Source organism: Anolis carolinensis, unplaced genomic scaffold (genome assembly GCF_035594765.1).
Source record: "Anolis carolinensis isolate JA03-04 unplaced genomic scaffold, rAnoCar3.1.pri scaffold_9, whole genome shotgun sequence".
Lineage (NCBI taxonomy): Eukaryota > Metazoa > Chordata > Lepidosauria > Squamata > Dactyloidae > Anolis > Anolis carolinensis.
In genome coordinates, this window is record NW_026943820.1 from 4450193 (window position 1) to 4471671 (window position 21479).

General features: G+C 43.9%; 3 protein-coding genes across 6 annotated transcripts in view; 1 reads left to right on the forward strand and 2 right to left on the reverse strand.

Moving 5' to 3' along the window:
- Positions 1–9883, reverse strand: part of spata2l (spermatogenesis associated 2 like) — a 21543-nt gene extending 11660 nt beyond the window's left edge. Inside the window, exon 1 of the mRNA XM_062961857.1 lies at positions 9755–9883. The gene's annotated coding sequence lies outside the window, so the exon portion shown is untranslated. The remainder of the gene's footprint in view (positions 1–9754) is intronic.
- The window catches only part of LOC103281771 (uncharacterized), a 15401-nt gene extending 3981 nt beyond the window's left edge, over positions 1–11420 (forward strand). For 3 of the 4 annotated variants that reach the window (XM_062961860.1, XM_062961862.1, XM_062961861.1), the window contains 6 exons: positions 1–98; positions 6193–6300; positions 6670–6809; positions 8271–8367; positions 9779–9903; positions 10014–11420. The exon at positions 1–98 ends at the window's left edge or, in 2 of these variants, runs on beyond it. In XM_062961860.1, the coding sequence (XP_062817930.1) occupies positions 1–98; positions 6193–6300; positions 6670–6809; positions 8271–8367; positions 9779–9903; positions 10014–10190 (745 nt within the window). In that variant the 3' untranslated portion in view covers positions 10191–11420. The remainder of the gene's footprint in view (positions 99–6192; positions 6301–6669; positions 6810–8270; positions 8368–9778; positions 9904–10013) is intronic. The other variant, XR_010000595.1, reaches the window with a different exon arrangement.
- Positions 11421–12767: 1347 nt separating this feature from the next.
- The window catches only part of vps9d1 (VPS9 domain containing 1), a 33543-nt gene continuing 24831 nt past the window's right edge, over positions 12768–21479 (reverse strand). The window contains exons 14-15 of the mRNA XM_062961855.1: positions 19809–19913; positions 12768–14916 (exon numbers count right to left, since the gene is read on the reverse strand). Of these exons, the coding sequence (XP_062817925.1) occupies positions 14823–14916; positions 19809–19913 (199 nt within the window). The 3' untranslated portion in view covers positions 12768–14822. The remainder of the gene's footprint in view (positions 14917–19808; positions 19914–21479) is intronic.

Sequence of the window (21479 nt, forward strand, 5' to 3'; positions counted from 1 at the left end):
GATGTCCTCTTCTTCTTCCTCGGAGGGTCGGGTGGCCGTGGTCCTGGGTGGCGCTGGCACCGTGGGGTCCGGCATTGTCAAGGCGCTCCTGGAGAAAGGTAAGCGCCCGCAGCCCTCTTGGCAATATCTAGGTCCAAAAAGGCCAGTGCCGAGGTGGCCAGGACTTGCAATTGTTGAGTCCAAGAGCGAAATCCAGCCATTGAATAAAGCAATATATAAAATATAAATATATATACAAAATATATATTGAAATCCAGTATCCGGACGGCTCTTTGCAACAGCCTGGTTCAAGAACAGATGCTAAAAGTTGCCAGAGTGAAAAGCAGAAATGGTTAATATGTTTGTTATGGTTGAGTTGAGGAACAAAATCCAGCGATTGAATAAAACAAGCAAAAATATTTTGAAATCCTGTGTCCGCACGGCTCTTTGCAACAGCCTGGTTCAAGAACAGATGCTAAGGATGCCAGGGTGAAAAGCAGAGAAGGTGAATATGCTTGTTACAGTTGAGCTAAGGAGCGAAATCCAGCAATTGAATAAAGCAAGCAAATATTTCAAAATCCGGTGTCCGCACGGCTCTTTGCAATAGCCTAGTTGAAGAACAGATGCTAACGTTGCCACAGTAAAATCCAGCAATTGAATAAAGCAAGCAAAGAAATATTTCGGAAACCGGTGTCCGCACGGCTCTTTGCAACAGCCTGGTTCAAGAACAGATGCTTAAGTTGTCAGAGTGAAAAGCAGAGATGGCTAATATATATGTTACTAGCTGTGCCCGGCCACGCGTTGCTGTGGCGAAGTCTGGTGGTATGGGAAATAAAGTATTGAGGAATTGGTGGTAGTTAAGGTAAAGTGTAAAGGTTTTCCCCAGACATTAAGTCCAGTCGTGTCTGACTCTGGAGGTTGGTGCTCATCTCCATTTCTAAGCCAAAGAGCCGGCGTTGTCCGTAGACTCCTCCAAGGTCATGTGGGATGACTACATGGAGCGGCGTTACCTTCCTGCCGGAGCAGTACCTATTGATGCACTCACATTTGCATGTTTTTGAACTTCTGGGTTGGCAGAAGCTGGGGCTAACAGTGGGGGCTCTCTCCGCTCCCCCAATTCAAACCTGTGGCCTTTCGGTCCAGACGTTCAGCCGCTCAGCGCTTTAACACGCTGCGCCATCAGGGGATATTATTTCCTAAAGGTTGTGAATATACAATATTTCTGATTGGTTTTTTTTGTTTGTTGGAGGCAAGTATGAATGCTGCAATTAGGAAAAATGATTAGGATGTAATGGCCTTGCAGCTTTAAAGCCTGGCTGTTTCCTCCCTGAGTGAATTTTTTGTTGGGAGGTGTTAGCTGGCCCTGATTGTTTCCTGTCTGGAATTCCCTTGTTTTCAGAGTGGTGTTGTTTGCGATATTTTATGTGCTTCTACTGTCTGTGGCCCTGAGAAAACAGGATTTGCCAGACTTTGATTATGGGAATACTTTGTTGGGAGGTGTTAGCTGGCCCTGATTGTTTCCTGTGTGGAATTCCCCTGTTTATTTACTGTCCTGGTTTTAGAGATTATATTGTTCTGCTTTATTCTATCCCAGTAATTATTTCATATTAAAGAAGAATCTCACTTATCCAACATTCGCTTATACAATGTTCTGGATTATCCAACGCAGTCTGCCTTTTCATAATCAATGTTTTTGTAGTCAGTGTTTTAAATTCATTGTGATATTTTAGTGGTAAATTTGTAAATACAATACAGTACAGTAGAGTCTCACTTATCCAACATAAACGGGCCAGCAAAACGTTGGATAAGCGAATATGTTGGATAATGAGGAATTAAGGATAACCCTATTAAACATCAAATTAAGTTATGATTTTACAAATTAAGCACCAAAACATCATGTTAGACAACAAATTTGTCAGGAAAAGTAGTTCAGTACACAGTAATGCTATATAGTAATTACTGTATTTATGAATTTAGCACCAAAATATCACGATATATTGAAAGCATTGACTACAAAAATGCGTTGGATAATCCAGAACGTTGGATAAGCAAGTGTTGGATAAGTGAGACGCTACTGTAAATACTACATAGCATTACTGCGCATGGAACTACTTTTTCTGTCAAATTTGTTGTATAATATGATGTTTTGGTACTTAATTTGTATAACGATTACCTAATTTGATGTTTAATTGGCTTTTCCTGAATCCCTTCTTATTATCCAACAGATTCACTTATCCTGCCGGCCTGTTTACGTTGGATAAGTGAGACTCTACTGTATATTGATAATCTTAAATTATTTGCTTAGAACTGGATTATATGAGGCCCCTTCTTCACAGCTGTATAAAATGCACACTGAAGTGGATTATATGGCAGTGTGGAGTCAAGATAATCCAGTGCAAAGCAGATAATATAAGATTATAAATGGGTTATATAGTTGTGTGGAAGGGCCTTGAGTCTACACTGCCATATAATCCAGTGCAAATTAGATAATCTGTGGAAGAAGTCTAAGTGAGGCCTAAATCTGCCTGTCCCCTAACTGAAACCTGGCTGTCCCTTGGTTGCTAGGCAACCAAGTGGGCAGAGATTAGCCCTCTAAACTGGCAGCCATTGGATAAAAAAAATTATTCCTCTCCCTCTAATTAGGACTTTCTTTTTCTTTTCTTTTTGTTGTATCAACCTTGAGGCGTGGATGATGGGTTGTGTTGTCAAATTTTGAGTTTGAGGGGCCTGTACTTTTGTTGTTTTGTGGGTCGCCGTGATGCCATCACTCTTTTATATATATAGATGGTTGAGTTGAGGAGTGAAATCCAGCAATTGAATAACACAAGCAAAGAAATATTTTGAAATCCGCTGTCCGCATGTTTTTTTGCAACAGCCTGGTTCAAGAACAGATGTTTAAGTTGCGAGAGTGAAAAGCAGAGAGGACTATTATACATGTTATGGTTGAGCTGAGGAGCGAAATCCAGCCATTGAATAACACAAGCAAAGAAATATTTTGAAATTCAATGTCCTCACGGTTCTTCACAATAGCCTGGTTGAAGAACAGATGCTAAAGTTGCCAGAGCGAAATCCAGCAATTGAATAAAGTAAGCAAAAAATATATTAAAATCCAGTGTCCATGTGGCTCTTTGCAACAGCTTGGTTCAAGAACTGATGCTAAAATTGCCAGGGTGAAAAGCAGAGATAGCTGTTATACATGTTATGGTTGAGTTGAGAAGCAAAATCCAGCAATTGAATAACACAAGCAAAGAAATATTTTGAAATCTGGTGTCCGCACGGTTCTTTGCAATAGCCTGGTTGAAGAACAGATGTTGAAGTTGCCAGGGCGAAAAGCAGAGGTGAATATGTTTGTTATGTTTGAGTCGAGGAGCAAAATCCAGCAGTTAAATAAAACGAGCAAATAAATATTTTGAAATCCGGTGTCCGCACGGCTCTTTGCCCCAGCCTGGTTCAAGAACAGATGTTCCAGTTGCGAGGGTGAAATGCAGAGAAGGCTATTATACATGTTATGGTTGAGTTGAGGAGCGAAATCCAGCAGTTAAATAAAGCAAGCAAAGAAATATTTTGAAATCCGTTGTCCGCACGGCTCTTTGCAACAGCCTGGTTCAAGAACAGATGCTGAAGTTGCCAGAGTGAAAGCCAGAGAGGGATATTATACCTGTTTTGGCTCCGTCGAGGAGCGGAATCCAGCAATTTTTCCAAATATTTTCAGATATTTTCAAATCTAGTGGCCCACAAATCGATGCTGAGGTTGCCAGGATGCAAAATGGAGGTATTTTCCATTTTCGCTCCGACAACCTTAAATATGAATTGCATGCATGGGCATTGGGTGCGAATGCATTCCCATAGGTGTTATGTGTTAATGTGCATTCATTGGTCTCAAGTGGGAATGCACATCCAGGGCCGCATTGAAGATCCAGGATCAAGCCTACAATCGTAAATGTGCCTTGCATGCATGCACGGGGGTTGAGAGCAAAGTCAACCATGGCTGCGAATCTGTGAGTGTGAATGCACTTCTTTGGGAGTGCTGGTGTCTTGCAATAAAAAATGTACTAACTTTGTCACAGGATTCGAGAGTCAACTTTTTTCAATTATTTTCAAATACATTGAAATCAGGTGCTACCTATCACTGTAATGGTTGGATCCAAGAGCGAAATCTAACATTTAGGTAAAAGAGCCACTGAAATTCCTTCTTCCAACCAACCATTGGAGGCATTTCCAGATTTCGCTCTGGCAAACTTAAATGTGCATTGCATGCACGGGCGTTGAGTTCAAACGCACTTAAATCAAGAATGCACTAACTGCATTGCTGCAGGAGGTGATGCGCCAGACTTCAATTTGGGAAATTAAAATTTTGTTTCGCCCTGGTAGCGAAGTGTGTTAAAGCACTGAGCTGCTGAACTTGCAGACCGAAAAGTCCCGGGTTCAAACCCCGGGAGCGACGTGAGTGGCCACTGTTAGCTCCAGCTTCTACCAACCTAGCAGTTCGAAAACATGCCAATGTGAGTAGATCAATAGGTACCGCTCCAGTGGGAAGGTAACGGCGCTCCATGCAGTCATGCCAATGGCCACATGACCTTGGAGGTGTCTACGAACAATGCTGGCTCTTCGGCTTAGAAATGAAGATGAGCACCAACCCCCAGAGTCGGTCACGACTGGACTTAACCTTTACCTTTACCTTACCTTCCCCCAAATATTTCCAAATATTTTGAAATCTGGTGACCAGATGGCTCTTTGCTATAGCCTAGTTCAAGAACTGGTACTGTGATTGCTAAGGTGAAAAGCGGATGAGCTGTATTATTGTTGTTGTTGTTGTTGTTGTTGTTGTTGTATGACACAGCAAACAAGATAGACATGCTGGATTTCGTATCACAAAATCACAAGTCGAACACTTTCCAAGTGTCTAGGACTGTGTGATGTATTTTCGGATGATGTGTGCAGATCCCAGTCGGGTGGCCTTTTGCAGTTGGCAGATCGTAATTTTGTCGATGTCTATTGTTTCCAAATGCTGGCTGAGATCTTTTGGCACAGCACCCAGTGTGCCCATCACCACCGGGACCACCTGCACTGGTTTCTGCCAGAGTCTTTGAAGTTCAATCTTGAGGTCCTGATAGCGGCTGAGTTTTTCCTGTTGTTTTTCGTCAATGCGACTGTCACCTGGGATGGCAACATCAATGATCCAAACCTTTTTCTTTTCCACAACTGTGATGTCTGGTGTGTTGTGTTCCAGAACTTTGTCAGTCTGGATTCGGAAGTCCCACAGTATTTTTGCGTGCTCATTTTCCAATACTTTTGCAGGTTTGTGATCCCACCAGTTCTTTGCTGCTGGGAGGTGGGACTTGAGGCATAAGTTCCAATGAATCATTTGGGCCACATAGTTGTGCCTCTGTTTGTAGTCTGTCTGTGCAATTTTCTTACAGCAGCTGAGATGATACCCTATTTTATCTTTGTTGTTGTTGTTGTTGTTGGTACTTTTATCCTACCTTCCTCTCTTATACAAGAGGTGATGGTTGGGTCAAAAAGTGAAATCCGCCGGCTGATATTCCCTTTTCCGCGCAACCATTAAAAGTTCAGGAGCCCTCTCCAGTTTTCACTTAAATGCTCCGAGTGGGACCATTGATGTCTGGCAATTGAGAATGCGCTAAAATCCATCGCCACAAGATTTGATGTGCCAGACTCTGGATTTTTTCAAATATTTCCTCCCTGTTTTCCATTGCAGAAGCTTAAAATCTTTTTGCATGCTAGACGTTAACGGGGATGAAAAAAGCAAGTCTTTGCGTTGTCTTGGTGTATGGCTTGTTCCTTTTTCATTACTCTAAAATAAATATTTAAATATTAATATATTTCAATATAAATATGTATGTATTGTATGTATTATATATGAATATTTATTACTTCCAAAATTTTGTCGCAACTGTATGTCTACTTCATTTCTAGCCAGGTTTCTGCTGGGCCAAGTTTGCTACAGAAACATTTAATCAAAGGCGGCTAGACTGAGAACAATGTCTTCATGTTTGGTGGAAATGCACTTTGTACATGCCCAGGAGTACTCTTCTCTCATTCATTGTTCAGCCACATCTTCCAGATTCAAATCCTGGTCTTTAAAATCGGGCCTAGCAACTAAATCTCTCATTTGATGTACTCCAGCGGACCAAATATTTTTCGGATATGGATCTGTCCATCTGGGTCTGATGCTCCATCTCATTTGCACAGGCTTCCAGGTGGCGGTCATTTCTCGGGATGAGAGCCGGCTGGAGAAACTGAGGCAGTTTTTGTCCCCATCCGCCTGCGACCGTCTGCACACATTCGTCGGGGATGTAGGTAAGGCTTTGTGGATAATTCGGGAACCATATCGCTTTGGGTTGCCTTTGGATGGGTGGGTTTGCATTGCTGTTGGGAAAATAAGTCTGTAGGCCCCATTCCAGAAAGGCAGTTTGCTAGAGAAGCAAGGTCAGAAGCAGAGAAGAGCTCAGAGGAAGAGATCCCAGGTGCTCAGTCTAATGAGTAGTGAGATAGGAGATTTATGTTTCGTCAACACAGGGCAGCTCAACAGAGTTTGCGAAGGTCAAGACGCTTCTTAGCCAAAAAGTCCTTACCAGTTTCTTAGGGGAGAAGGCATGATTTTCTGTCTATATTAGTAAGACAGGTTATTATTCCAGGTGGAGACCCCTGCCCGTTTTCTCCTTCCAGGTTCGGAGGAAGGGGCCGAAGTGGCCAAGGGGGCCCTGCTGAAGGCGGTGGGCCAAGTGACGGACGTGGTCTCCTCCCTGGGCTTCAGCTGGTGGCAAGGCGGACCCCCGCTCTCCCAGACCCTCCAGGAGCTCCACCGGGTGAGTGACCCTAAACTAAGTCTTGGGGAGGGGTTGGGGGTCAACATTGGTAGGAAAAGCGCCCCGTTTTGTTTCCTTAGTACCCCTTTATTGCCATCGCTTGTGTATTTTGCCGCTTGCCCTCAAGTCGTTTCCAAAACAAGGGGATTTATATCACGCTTGCCTCCTGTTAGGCAAGTTGGCTTATTAACAAAAGACTCTCCCCATAAACATATGTTATCTCTTCCTTTGTAGCAAAATAATATAGTTGCACTATTTACAAAAACACATATAAAGTTCTTTATACTTCCTTCTTTGCTTCCACGCTGGGCTTCTTTCTCATTCAGATAAGCAGCTTCGCTCTCACAGAGCCTCCTCTCACACCGAACTTACTCAGGAGCTTCACACAATAGCTTTACACACAGCAGCTTTCAACATGGGTTCTTTAAAGTTCTTTATACTTTCTTCTTTGCTTCCATGTTGGGCTTTTTTCTCATGCAGATAAACAGCTTTGCTCTCTCAGAGCCTCCTCTCACACCGAACTTACACAGGAGCTTCACACAATAGTTTTACACACAGCAGCTTTCACACTGGAGCTTCACACACGGGGTCTTCAAAGTTCTTTATATTTCCTTCTTTGCTTCCATGTTGGGCTTTTTTCTCATGCAGATAAACAGCTTCGCTCTCACAGAGCCTCCTCTCACACCGAACTTACACGGGAGCTTCACGCAATAATTTCACACTGGAGCTTCACACACGGGGTCTTCAACGTTCTTTATACTTCCCTCTTTGCTTCCATGTTGGGTTTCTTTCCCATACAGATAAATAGCTTCGCTCTCACAGAGCCTCCTCTCACACCGAACTTAGACAGGAGCTTCACACAATAGCTTTCTGCACAGCAGCTTTCACACATGGGGTCTTCAAAGTTCTTTATACTTCCTTCTTTGCATCCATGTTGGACTTCTTTCTCATGCAGATAAACAGCTTCACTCTCACAGAGCCTCCTCTCACACCAAACTTACACAGGAGCTTCACACAATAACTTTACACACAGCAGCTTTCACACTGGAGCTTCACACACGGGGTCTTCAAAGTTCTTTATACTTCCTTCTTTGCTTCCATGTTGGGCTTCTTTCCCATGCAGATAAACAGCTTCACTCTCACAGAGCCTCCTCTCACACCGAACTTACACAGGAGCTTCACACAGTAGGCCTTTAATCTAGGGCTTCTCTCACCAAAGCTTCTCACACCAGGCCTTATCACACTGTACGCTGGTCAGTTGCTGGTCAGTTGCCAGTCAAGAGCCCCCTGAGTGCGTCTTGAGTGCAAGGAGAATAGAGATGAAACATTAGAAAGATCTTTGTCTATTTCTCAAAACAAGATTGGCTAAGAGATCTTGCAGGTGATACTTCTCTGCGTGTTTGGTTTGAGAGGGAGGGTTGTTTCGCTGTGGATGATGGTCCTCCAACTCTTCTTCTTCAGGTCTTGGACACGCTCCTCCTCAGCACCTTCACGGCCTGGAAAGCCTTCTTTCCTCTCGTCAAGGACAACCCCGAAGGGTCCTACACCTTCATTACAGGTGAGAAGCCTCCAGACAGTAGCAAAGGCATGAGCCCACCAGAAGCCATCTAGTCCAACTTCTGCTGGACCAGGTCCATGGCTGAGATCTGGCATATGTGGAAATGTTTATATAGAGAGAGATAGTAAAAGGTAAAGGTTCCCCTGATGTTAAGTCCAGTCATGTCTGACTCTGGGGGTTGGTGCTCATCTCCATTTCTAAGCCGAAGAGCCGGCGTTGTCCGTAGACACCTCCAAGGTCATGTGGCCACTGGCATGACTGCATGGAGCTCCGTTACCTTCCCACCGGAGCAGTACCTATTGATCTACTCACATTGGCATGTTTTCGAACTGCTAGGTTGGCAGGAGCTGGTGCTAACAGCGGGCGCTCAAGCCGCTCCCGGGATTTGGGGCCGGGCTGTGGCGCAGGCTGGTAAACAGCTGCTGCAATAAATCATTCTGACCATGAGGTCATGAGTTTGAGACCAGCCTGTGGCGGGGTGAGCACCTGTCAATTAAAAATAAAAAATAGCCCCTGCTTGTTGCTGACCTAGCAACCCGAAAGATAGTTGCATCTATCAAGTAGGAAATAAGGTACCACTTATAAAAGTGGGGAGGCAAGTTTAACTAATTTACAACGTTGGAATGAGGAAGTGCCGTCAGAGTGGATGATGAAGCAGCTGCTCCCCCCTGTGGCCAGAATCGAACATCCCCTCAGGAGAAGGTTAAATTGCCTCTGCGTCTGTCTGTCTGTCTCTGATGTGTTAAAGGGCATTGAATGTTTGCCTTATATGTACATAATGTGATCCGCCCTGAGTCCCCTTCGGGGTGAGAAAGAAGGGCGGAATATAAATACTGTAAATAAAATAATAAATAAATTTGAACCTGGGACTTTTCGGTCTGCAAGTTCAGCAGCTCAGCGCTTTAACACACTTCGCCACCGGGACTCTTTTATTATTATTATTATTATTATTATTTATATATATATATATATATATATATATATATATATATATATATATATTAGAGTCTCACGTATCCAAGCCTCGCTTATCCAAGCCTCTGGATTATCCAAGCCATTTTTGTAGTCAATGTTTTCAATATATCGTGATATTTTGGTGCTAAATTTGTAAATACAGTATTTACAACATAACATTATTGCGTATTGAACTACTTTTTCTGTCAAATTTGTTGTCTAACATGATGTTTTGGTGCTTAATTTGTAAAATCATAACCTAATTTGATGTTTAATAGGCTTTTCCTTAATCTCCCCTTATTATCCAAGATATTCGTTTATCCAAGCTTCTGCTGGCCCGTTTAGCTTGGATAAGTGAGACTCTACTGTATATATATATATAGACATAGGGTGCTTGAATCTCAGTATTTGGGAAAAGAAGAGGGGCAGGCACCTCAGGTCGTCTCTGCTTTGGCAGGTGGAGCAGGGGAGCGCCTCCTGATGCCCGGCACGGGCTTCTTGACCCTCGGAGCGGCCGGAGCCCTGGCCTTTGCCCTCATGGTGCGGGAGGAATACCCGGACATCCCCTGCAAGCTCAATGAGGTTGGTGCCAAGTCATTATGAAGTCATTGGCACTTGGTTGGTGCCAAGTTGTTATGAGGTCACTGGGGTGTCCCATGAGCCTTTGACAATACATCTGTCATACTTTGCAGGTGAAGATCAACATGGGGGTGACCACTCCGGAGCGGCTGGGCCCCGGCTACGTCAGCCACCTGGAAGTGGGGCAAGCGGTGGCCTCCTTGGTGGAGAAGAGGGCCGTCTCCCATCGGGTCCTGAGCGCCGCCTCGCCCGCCGACCTCAAGGCCCTGGCCTCCCAGGGGAAGATCTGAAGACCCCTTGGAAGACCCTTCCTCCGCTCTGGCCCTTCCTCACGTCCGAACCCTTCTCTCCGCCGGGTCCCGTGGGCTCCCAAGATGGGCAGGAAGGGGACCGACGGGTGGCCTTTGCTTCTTGACCCATCCGGATCCCTAGCCAAAGACAAACCATTCGAAGCACCGACGGGTCAGTGTCTTTGCAATGTGGGCCTGATGCTAGAGATCGACCAAGGGTCCAGATCTTGGGAGTAATTACCCCCGATTCCTCTTAAGCCGCTTACCTGGTGTTTCCCCAAAACACGGCATGGAAAAATGCAGAGTATGGGGCAGTGATGCATTTAGATCAGGCATGGGCAAACTTCAGCCAACTTCCAGGTGTTTTGGACTTCAACTCCCACAATTCCTAACAGCCGGTAGACATGATTTTTCTGGAAGATTTTTTCTGGCGGGTCAGAAAAATCCAAATTTGGGAAGTTTTTCAGATTTGGAAGATGTCACTTTTTTCTGGAAAATTTGAGGTTTTTCCAAACCCCGTGAGTCAGATAAATCAAAATCTGGAAGTTTTTCAGATTTGGAAGATGTCACTTTTTCTGGAAAATTTGAGGTTTTTTCAAACCCGGTGGGTCAGGAAAATCCAAATTTGGAAGTTTTTCAGATTTGGAAGATGTCACTTTTTCTGGAAAATTTGAGGTTTTCCCAAACCTGGTGAGTCAGGAAAATCCAAATTTGGGGAGTTTTTCAGGAACTTTTTCTGGAAAATTTGAGGTTTTCTCAAACCCGGTGAGTCAGGAAAATAAAAATTTGGGAAGTTTTTCAGATATGGAAGATGTCACTTTTTCTGGAAGATTTGAGGTTTTTCCAAACCTGGCCGAAGTTGGCCCATGCCGGATTTAGATCCTGGTCTTTGCAAGGGAAATCCAAAGAAAGTGATTTGTCCTCTGCTCTGGTTTTGACACTGCATTCCTTCTGGCTTCATTCCAGCACTCTCACCATTGTCTGGGGCTGATGGGAAGTGTAGTCTCAACCCCTTTCCAAGGATATCTGCCCGTCTTGTAAGCTAATAGGACCACCTGGAACCCAGATCTCCTTACGTCCTGCTTGCCTTTGGGAATGACACAGAAAAGAGGACCCTAAATTGCCCCTTCGTAGCCTTGCATGTCCCTTCACACTTTGGGGCCACCGTCACGTGGCCTCTTGCTGCTTTTAATAAACGTTTTCATATATTTAATAAACCTCTAAACAGTATGCCGTGTGCTTTTCTATTCTTCCCAGTCAGTCAGGTTCACCCTTTGTGCAAGTGGGTTTGATTATAAATCTTACTGTTCTGTGTATTGAAGGCTTTCATGGCTGGAATTACTTGGTTGCTGTGAGTTTTCTGGGCTGTCTGGCCATGCTCCAGAAGTATTTTGTTTGTCGCCCCGAGTCTCTTCGGGGAGATAATGGCAGGGTAGAAAGCAAAATTATTATTATTGTCATTATTATTATTGACAAAAAGACACAGTATGACACAGCAAACGAGATATATGTATTATTATTATTATTATTATTATTATTGTGGTGGTAGTGGTGTTGGTGTTTTGGACTTCAATTCCCATTATTATTATTATTATTATTATTGACACAAAGACAAAGCATGACACAGCAAACAAGATATATATGCTGGCTTTCGTATCACAAAATCACAAGTCAAACATTTCCCAAGTGTTTAGGACTGTGATGTATTATTATTATTATTATTATTATTATTATTATTATTATTATTATTATTATTGTGGTGGTGGTGGTGGTGGTGGTAGTGGTGTTTTGGACTTCAATTCCCATTATTATTATTATTATTATTATTATTATTATTATTATTATTATTATTATCATTATTATTATTGACACAAAGACATAGTATGACACAGCGTGTCAACAACAACAACAACAACAACACTAATAATACATTGTAGAGTCCTAAACACTTGGGAAGTGTTTGACTTGTGATTTTGTGATACGAAATCCAGCATATCTATCTTGTTTGCTGTGTCATACAAGAATAATAATAATAACAATAATAATAATAACACATCACACAGTCCTAGACGCTTGGGAAGTGTTTGACTTGTGATTTTGTGATACGGAATCCAGCATATCTATCTAGTTTGCTGTATCATGCAATAATAATAATAATAATAATATTAACAATAATAATAATAACACATCACACAGTCCTAGACACTTGGGAAGTGTTCGACTTGTGATTTTGTGATACGAAATCCAGCATGTAGATCTTGTTTGCTGTGTCATAATAAAATAATAATAATAATATATTGTAGAATGAATGCAGTCTGGCATCACTCACAATCTCTCAGGTTGCCTGCCATAGATGTGGGCGAAACATTGGGAGAGAATGCTTCTGGAACATGGTCATACAGCCCGGAAAACTCACAGCAACCAAGTGATTCCAGCCATGAAAGCCTTTGACAACATACTTACTGTTGTTGTTTTTAATTCTGTATCTATAACATGAAGCAGGGCTTCCCGAGAACAACTCAGGTGGAGAAACCTAGCAAGAGAGAGAGATCAAATAGTACAATTTGATGAGCAGGCCAAAGATAATGGTGTTTATTACCAAAAAGCCCGCGAGAGCGAAGCCAAAAATGAGTCGAGTGGAATCACAAATACTTCAAATATTTTGGGGTCCGCAGATGATGCGACGCACATCAAGGTGAGGAGAAAGTTAGCATTAAGCATCAAGTGCAGCGATTCCTATGAATCCAAGTGTTTGTTCATCGCTTAGTGTTGGACAGAAAAGCCCATCATCCTGGCTCCAGAAGCACCTTATAATAAACCCTTTTTTTTTTTCAAAGTGGTGCGGATAAATCTAGCTGCCGACTTTGGACCCAAATTGTGCAAATCCAGCCAGACTCCATGGATCTCTATGACTCTAGTCTCTTTAAAAAATTCCTATATGAAAGAGAAGGCTCTCTCTCGTAATGTACACACTTGTTGTCCCTTCATTTGTAGGTCCCTTCATTCAGTGTTACGACTTTTTGGGTTCAAATATATATATATATATCTATATATCTAATATTTGCAAATGGGCGCTAAAACCTACCTATCTGGGATGGGGAGGAGCACTTGGGCTTGCTCTAAATCCAGTGCATGGTGCGCATACATACTACAGATCTCTCCGTGCCCTTTTAATAGGCTTCCGGGCCGGATCCGAACCCAAAAACGGGGACGGCAGAAGGAGTGAGACATGCAGACGAGAGGGAGCAAAGCACAGGAGGGGTTTTGCCCCCCCAAATTGGCCAACGAACCCCTTAGACTTCTCCTCTTTCTCTGGTCAAGGCTCAATAACAACAAGGCTGCAAAGAAGTGTCAATCAAAAGGTTATCCCTCCTCACCTTTTAAGGAAATAAGGAAAGCGATTGCAGATTCCTCCAGAGTGAAATGGGGAAGGAATGACCCCCCAAGCAATCCTCGTCCCCATCTGCTTCGTGCTCAGTGGTGCAGAAGGCGGCAACAGATGGCAAGGACGGGCTCCAATAAAGCTGCCCTTGAGGAGGAAACTGCAAATCCCAACCTGAATGGACTCTCTCTGCAGCCCAAGGACGGACTCGTATTAAAGGGATTCTCAGGCTTAATGCAAAGGGAGACCCCAGCCCCAAATATTGCACCAAGGAAGGAGGGAGGGATAAGGAAGGAAGGAAGGAAGGAAGGAAGGAAGGAAGGAAGGAAGGAAGGAAGGAAGGAAGGAAGAAAGGAGAGAAGAAAGGAGTGACGGAAGGAAGGAGTGAAGGAAGGAAGGACGAAAGGAAGGAAAGAAGGAAGGTAAGAGCGAAGGAAGGAAGGAAGGAAGGAAGGATGAGAGGAAAGAAGGAAAGAAGGAAGGTAAGAAGGAAGGGAGGGAGGGAGGGAGGGAGGGAGGGAGGGAGGGAGGGAGGGAGGGAGGAAGGAAGGAGCAAAGGAAGGAAGGAAGGAAGGAAAAAAGGAAGGAAGGAGCGAAGGAAGGAAGGAAGGAAGGAAAGAAGGAAGGTAAGAGCGAAGGAAGGTAAGAGTGAAGGAAGGAAAGAAGGAAGGAAGGAAGGAAAAAAAGAAAGAAAGAAAGAAAGAAAGAAAGAAAGAAAGAAAGAAAGAAAGACGCAAAAAAGGAAGGAAGGAAGGAAGGAAGGAAGGAAGGAAGGAAGGAAGGAAGGAGCGAAGGAAGGAAGGAAGGAAGGAAGGAAGGAAGGAAGGAAGGAAGGAAGGAAGGAAGGAAGGAAGGAAGGAAGGGGAAAAAAGAAAGAGAAAGAAAGAAAGAAAGAAAGAAGCAAAAAAGGAAGGAAGGAAGGAAGGAAGGAAGGAAGGAAGGAAGGAAGGAAGGAAGGAAAAAAGAAAGAAAGAAAGAAAGAAAGAAAGAAAGAAAGAAAGAAAGAAAGAAAGAAAGAAAGAAGCATAAAAGGAAGGAAGGAAGGAAGGAAGGAAGGAAGGAAGGAAGGAAGGAAGGAAGGAAGGAAGGAAGGAAGGAAGGAGAAATTGAACGAATGGCCTCGTCAGCAAGACCCAGCTCCTCCAGGCGAAAGGGACCGGGGATTTTGGGCGGGATGTCCCTGTGTGTCCCCTATGGCTAACATCTGCTGCTGCTGCTGCTGCTGTGCAAGGGTGAAGGGCAAGGCAGGGCTACTTCTCCAGGACGGGCCGGTGGAGGGACTCCACGTAGGAGAGGGCGCTCTGCAGGGAGGTCAGGCAATAGCCCTCCTCTCCTATCAGGTACCTGCAAGGAAAGGAGAAGAGAAGAGAAGACAACTGGGTTATTATTCCAAGTGAGAAAGTCTGGCCAAAGCAGGAATAAAGTTCTATATGGCTCCGGTGTAAACCACTCTGATGGACTGTATGTCCCATGAGGCTGCTGGGGCCCAGAGATCATCTTGGTGCAAAGGAAAACACCAAAGGTACCATATATTTCCATAGGTTAAATAAATGTAAGGAGGAAACAGCCCAAAATTCCATTCATATTAAAAAGATTTCTCAGATGTAAAGAACCCCATTTTTTTCCAGCCAGGAAATAACTATATTATCCCTCCCAGTATGCATAATATGCAGCATATATAGTTTGTAGTGTTTTTAGACGGGGCCCTTAGTGGCACAGTGTGTTAAAGCGCTGAGCTGCTGAATTTGCGGATCGAAAGGTCCCAGGTTCAAATCCCGAGAGTGGAGTGAGCATCCACTGTTAGCTCTAGCTTCTGCCAACCTAGCAGTTCGAAAACATGCCAATGTAAGTAGATCAAAAGGTACCGCTCAGGCGGGAAGGTAACGGCGCTCCATGCAGTCATGCCGGTCACATGACCTTGGAGGTGTCTATGGACAACGCCGGCTCTTCGGATTAGAAATGGAGATGAGCAGCAACCCCCAGAGTCAGACATGACTGGACTTAACGTCAGGGGAAAACCTTTACCTTTACCTTTTTAGTGTTTTTAGATCTCCAAAGTCTGGAAGCCAAGTGGCTTAGCTTGGACAAGAGAAGATTGAGACATGGGAGCCATGCATAAATATCTGAAAGACGGCCATCTGGATGGCTATCTGTCAGGAGGACTCTGAATGTGTCTTCATGCCTGGTAGAAATGGGTTGGATAGCCTTTGTGGTCTCTTCCAACTCTATGACTCAGAGGCTATGTTTCAGGAGGGCTTTTTATGATGCCTCCCTGTGTGGCACAATGGGGTCAGACCGGATGGCCTTTGGGGATCTCTTCTGATTGTATGATTCAGAAACAGGGTTTCTATCTATCAACTAGCTGTGCCCGGCCACGCGTTGCTGTGGCAAAGTGGTGGTGGTATTGGTTAAAAATTGTTGTGTAATTTTTATTTGACGTTATTTGCAATTTTTTATCAATTTTATTGTAAGTTATATTTTTATTTATTATATTTTATTATTTTCTTGTATTATTTTTAGTTATTTTCTGTTATTATAGTATTTTATTGTATTACTTTTTTAGTGTTTTTTATTATTTTTTGGGGGTTGCTAGGAGACCAAGTTGGAGGAGTTTAGCCTTCTAACTGGCAGCAATTGGATAAAAGCAATTATTCCTCTCTCTCTAATTAGGACTTTATTTTTCTTTTCTTTTTGTTGTATCAACCTAGAGGCGTGGATGATGGGTTGTGTTGTCAAATTTCGAGGTTGGGGGGCCTGTAGTTTTGTTGTTTTGTGGGTCGCCGTGATGCCATCACTCTTTTATATATATATAGATAAGGCTCGGATTCTTTCTCCTTCCCTGGCCCAATGGGGTCAGACTGGATGCCCCTAGTGGATGACTCAGATGCGGGATGGCTATCTGTTGGGAGGGCTCGGATTGTATCTTCCTGCACGGTAGAAGTGGGACAGACTGGAGGGTCTTTTCCAAACTCGATGACTCTCTCACTCCCCGCTTGTAAGGCCGCCTCCGCATTAAAGACGCCAATCCTCGGCACAGTCGAACCGCTGTCTCGGCACAACTGTCCCCACGGATCACGTCTCGCGCCCGTCTTGCGCCGGTTGAGCAGCCAGCAGGCCGTGCATAAGCCGAGCTGACAGACGGAGACAGCGGCGGCAAAGCGGTGGCCTCACACCCGCCGGACGAAACAGACAGACACAACAGAAGAGCGGGCGGATAGAGGCCCCCGACTGACAACTACGTGAAACTGGGAAGGGATATAATGAACCCCACAAAACCCAAAGGCCAAGAAGTCTGCTCATGGGGACGGCCTCTTAACCCTCAGTCACAAAGCCTTGAAAGGCTCCTAATGAGTCAAAGGCCACGCTGAGCTGATCTACACTGTTGAATGAGTGCGGTTTGACCCCAGGGCTCAATGCTATAGGATCCGTTCGTCTAGTATCAATATTCGTGCTTTGTGGTGCATTCTAGACCGTCCGATTAATACAGTCCGACCCCACTTGAACTGCCACGGCTCAGTGCTGTAGTTTTATAGTCCTTTACCCTTTCTGTCCAAGGAGGGTTGGTGCCTTGCCAAACTAGGAGAGTTGAATGAAAAGTAATGCCTCCACCTTCACTTCACTTCACTTATAAATCAAACACAGAAATAACCCTTAGAATGTGCTCTTTAACTACCACTATTCACTTTTCCATATAATCACCAGACAATTGGATACATTTCTGCTAACGATGAAGCCGTCACGGAAGAAGTCGACACTCTGTTTCCGCAACCGGCGTCTCACAGGACCCATTGTGCACAGATCTTCTTAGAGACAAGCAAAGCAATAATGCGACCCACACGTTCTTGTGAAATGCCGATTATGCTTGAAATTTCTCTCTGAATGATATGACGATCGTTCTGAATCAATCTGTCAACCTTTTGCTTGTGAAAGTCAGTGGTTGCTGTCAGAGGACGTCCAACGCTTCGTTTGTCACGCAAGTCAGATGTTCCCACCTCAACATCTTTAGACGTACTCACCCAATTACGCACTGTCCTCACATCAACACAATCACCCTATACAGCTTGCATTCTCTGATGAATCTCCTTTGGGGTGACACCTTTTGCTGTCAAAAATTCAATGACTACATGTTGCTTAAGTCGCATTGACTGACCGTCTGCGCAGGGTTCCATACTTCGCACTTTAACAACACAACCGTTCAATGCTAAGGCTTCCCTCCAAATGGAACTGTAGAGAATCTACTGAACAAGCCAGGACCTGCTGCAGACCAGGACTTGAGGAGTTATGATGGTGGAGGCATTACTTTCCATTCAACCCTTGTATAACCCCAGGATTTCATGCATCAGTCTAGACGCACCCTTGGTTTGCCCTTTCTGCCCTCCTGTCCGTCTGGCATCAGAAGCCGTGCCTTGCGGTGCATCTACACTGTAGGATTAATGCAGTTTAACTCCACTGCCATGGCTCAATGCTACACAATCCTGGGAGTTTTGGTTTTACAAGGCCTCAGCCTTCTCTACCAAAGGGGCACCAGACAACTCCAAAGATAGTGTTAACCCAAGAAGAAATATACGTATATAAAAGGGAAGTATCTATCCATGGGAGAACCAACATGTCATAATAATCTGAGAATTGGACTAGGACTCTAGGGTCCAAATCCCTGCTTGGCCATGAGATCCAATAAGGTAACATTGGGGCAAGTGACACTCTCTCAGCCTCAGCGGAAGACAAAAAAACCAAGACTCTTCTGAAGAAAGCAACCTGAAAGCACATAAGAACAAAATGGAAAATGCGTCTCCTATGCTTTTGGCATGAAAGCCGATGTGGGATAAGGGTTCGAATGTTGGGCTATGGTTCTTGAGACAAATGTTTGTCTGTTTGCTCAGACATGGGCAACTTTGAGCAAGTCACAATTTCTCCGCCACAGAAGGAAGCAAAGGCAAACTCTTTTGGAGCAAACATTGCCAAGGAAACATTGCAAGAATTGGAAGGTGCATGATATAGTAAATATAAATAAAATATAAATAATAAAACTCAGAGCGGTTTCCAGCATGATAATAACACCAAGAGACTTACAGCTATGATTTCTGCCTCTAGGACAATGATGGGCAACCTTTTGCGCTTGGTGTGTCAAAATTCACCAAAAAACCTAGCATGACTTGGGTAGTGTGTCACTTCGAGAAAAAAAACACCATAATTTCGCAATATGTATAGTTTAAATAACAAAAATATATAATTGTAATATATAACTGTATTCAATAAATCAAAAACTATTTACTACCATTATTTCCATGTACAACAATCTATGGTACCTCTTGCAGTTTCCACGCTGATTTCTCTCTATTCTAGTTTCAATGTAGTCATGAGCAATGAATAATATAATAATAACTAGCTGTGCCCGGCCACGCGTTGCTGTGGCGTTGTCTGGTGGTGTTGGTGAGAAATTGTTGAGGTAGTGGTGGTATTGAATGTCTGTTGTATGGTTGTCTTTATGTTTAGTATGCACACTGAAGTGGATTATATGGCAGTGTGGAGTCAAGATAATCCAGTTCAAAGCAGATAATATAAGATTCTAAAAGGGTTATATAGCTGTGTGGAAGGGCCTTGAGTCTACACTGCCATTGAATCCAGTTAAAATCTGATGATCTGTGGAAGAGGCCTAAGTGAGGCCTAACTGTGCCTGTCCCCTGGGCTGAGGAGGTTGCTAGGAGACCAAGTGGGCGGAGCTTAGCCTTCAAACTGGCAGCAATTGGATAAAAACTATTATTCCTCTCCCTGTAATTAGGACTTTATTTTACTTTTCTTTTTGTTGTATCAACCTAGAGCCGTGAATGATGGGTTGTGTTGTCAAATTTCGAGGTTGGGGGGCCTGTAGTTTTGTTGTTTTGTCCGCTGCCCTGATGCCATCACTCTTTTATATATATAGATATAATAGTAATAATATGATTATATACTACAATAACAGAATAATAATAGAAATTATATATATGTATGTATGTATGTATGTATGTAATGTGCATAATTCCCATGGAGTAAACAACAAAACCACTGGACCAAATCACACCAAATTTGGCCACAAAAGACATAGTCATCCAATCAATCTGCATGCGGCAGCGTGTCAGCAAAAATGGCTAGGCGTGTCAGTGCTGACACGCGTGTCATAGGTTGGCCATCACTGTTCTAGGACCATGTTAAAGGTTCAATCTGGAGCCCTTTGGTGCAAAAAAAATCCTCGCACTTACCCTTCGTGGATGAACTCCTCCAAAGCCGCGCACTCCGAGACCAGCTGGGGAAGGTTGCTCTTCAGGACCACGAAGGACAGGATCGGGAGCAGATCATCCGCACCGCTGCAAAGAAGAGCAAGAAAGCATCAGCATGACTACACTTTGGAAACTTTACCTTTGTTATTATAACTCCATCCTTGGATAGCAAGGCCAGCAAAATGGGGAGTGCGGCTGACATTGCCTATAAAATACAGATTATCAGATTTGAACTGGATTATATGGCAGTGTAGACTCAAGGCCCTTCCACACAGCTATATAACCCATTTATAATGGACTTAATGTCAGGGGAAAACCTTTACCCTTTACCTTAACTACCACCAATTCCTCAATACTTTATTTCCCATACCACCATACTTCGACACAGCAACGCGTGGCCGGGCACAGCTAGTATAATATATTGTATGTACGGTAGAGTCTCACTTATCCAAGCTAAACGGGCCGGCAGAACGTTGGATAAGTAAATATGTTGGATAATAAGGAGGGATTAAGGAAAAGCCTATTAAACATCAAATTAGATTATGATTTTACAAATTAAGCACCAAAACATCATGTTTAACAACAAATTTGACAGAAAAAGTAGTTCAATACGCAGTAATGCTATGTAGTAATTACTGTATTTACGAATTTAGCACCAAAATATCATGATATGTTGAAAACATTGACTACAAAAATGCGTTGGATAATCCAGAACGCTGGATAAGCGAGTGTTGGATAAGTGAGACTCTACTGTATATATAACTTGTAAGCCACTCTGAGTTCTCTTTGGGATGAGAAGGGCGGGATATAAATATCACTAATAAATAACAAATAACTAATAATCACACTGGCCAACTGCAACATGCACAGTGGCCTCAAGCAGACAAGTGTTATCTGCCATCCTGGACATTATTCCACAGATATATAAACCCCACTTGCCTAGTTTCCAACAGAATTCACAACCTCGGAGGATGCCTGTCACAGATGTGGATGAAACATCAAGAGAGAATGCTCCTGGAACATGGCCAGACAGCCTGGAAAACTCACAGCAACCCAACGATATATTTTTTTTACATAGTGGTCAGTGCTCTTTTGTTTTTATCCAAGATGTTACGGAACAACAACTCCCATCACTTTGGATTATCTGCCGTCCCCGTTTCCCCGTCTTGCCCTCGACGGGTTGAATGCCTTTGATGGCACCCAGCGGAGCCTTTCCTCGGCTAAGCCTCTGTGACAAGACCTCGGAGGGTCGGATGCTGAAACACCGCTGGCGACGAGACGGCGCCACGGTCCGGCCCGGCAGGAGGTCCTTGGGCTGTCGGATTGGATCCCGTCACATAGACGGGGGACGGCGCCGCTCATGCGCACGGGACCCAAGGCCTCTGGCTCCCGAACGCGCGAATGCGCGTTCGGGAGCCAGAGGCCTTGGGGCCCGCACGCATGAGCCGACAGCTTGGCGTGGGACTCAAACAACTTATCTCCTCTCTGCTTGAAAACCACCTCTGTAACGGAAGCTAATGACTCCCCAGTGTGCATCCAATTAGGCCAAGCATGGCTAGTACGGAGTGAAAATGCACTTTGGCTCGAAAGCCATCCATGCAAAAAGGGACTTCTCAAACTACAAGCACAACAGGAGCCAACGGTGTGATGCGG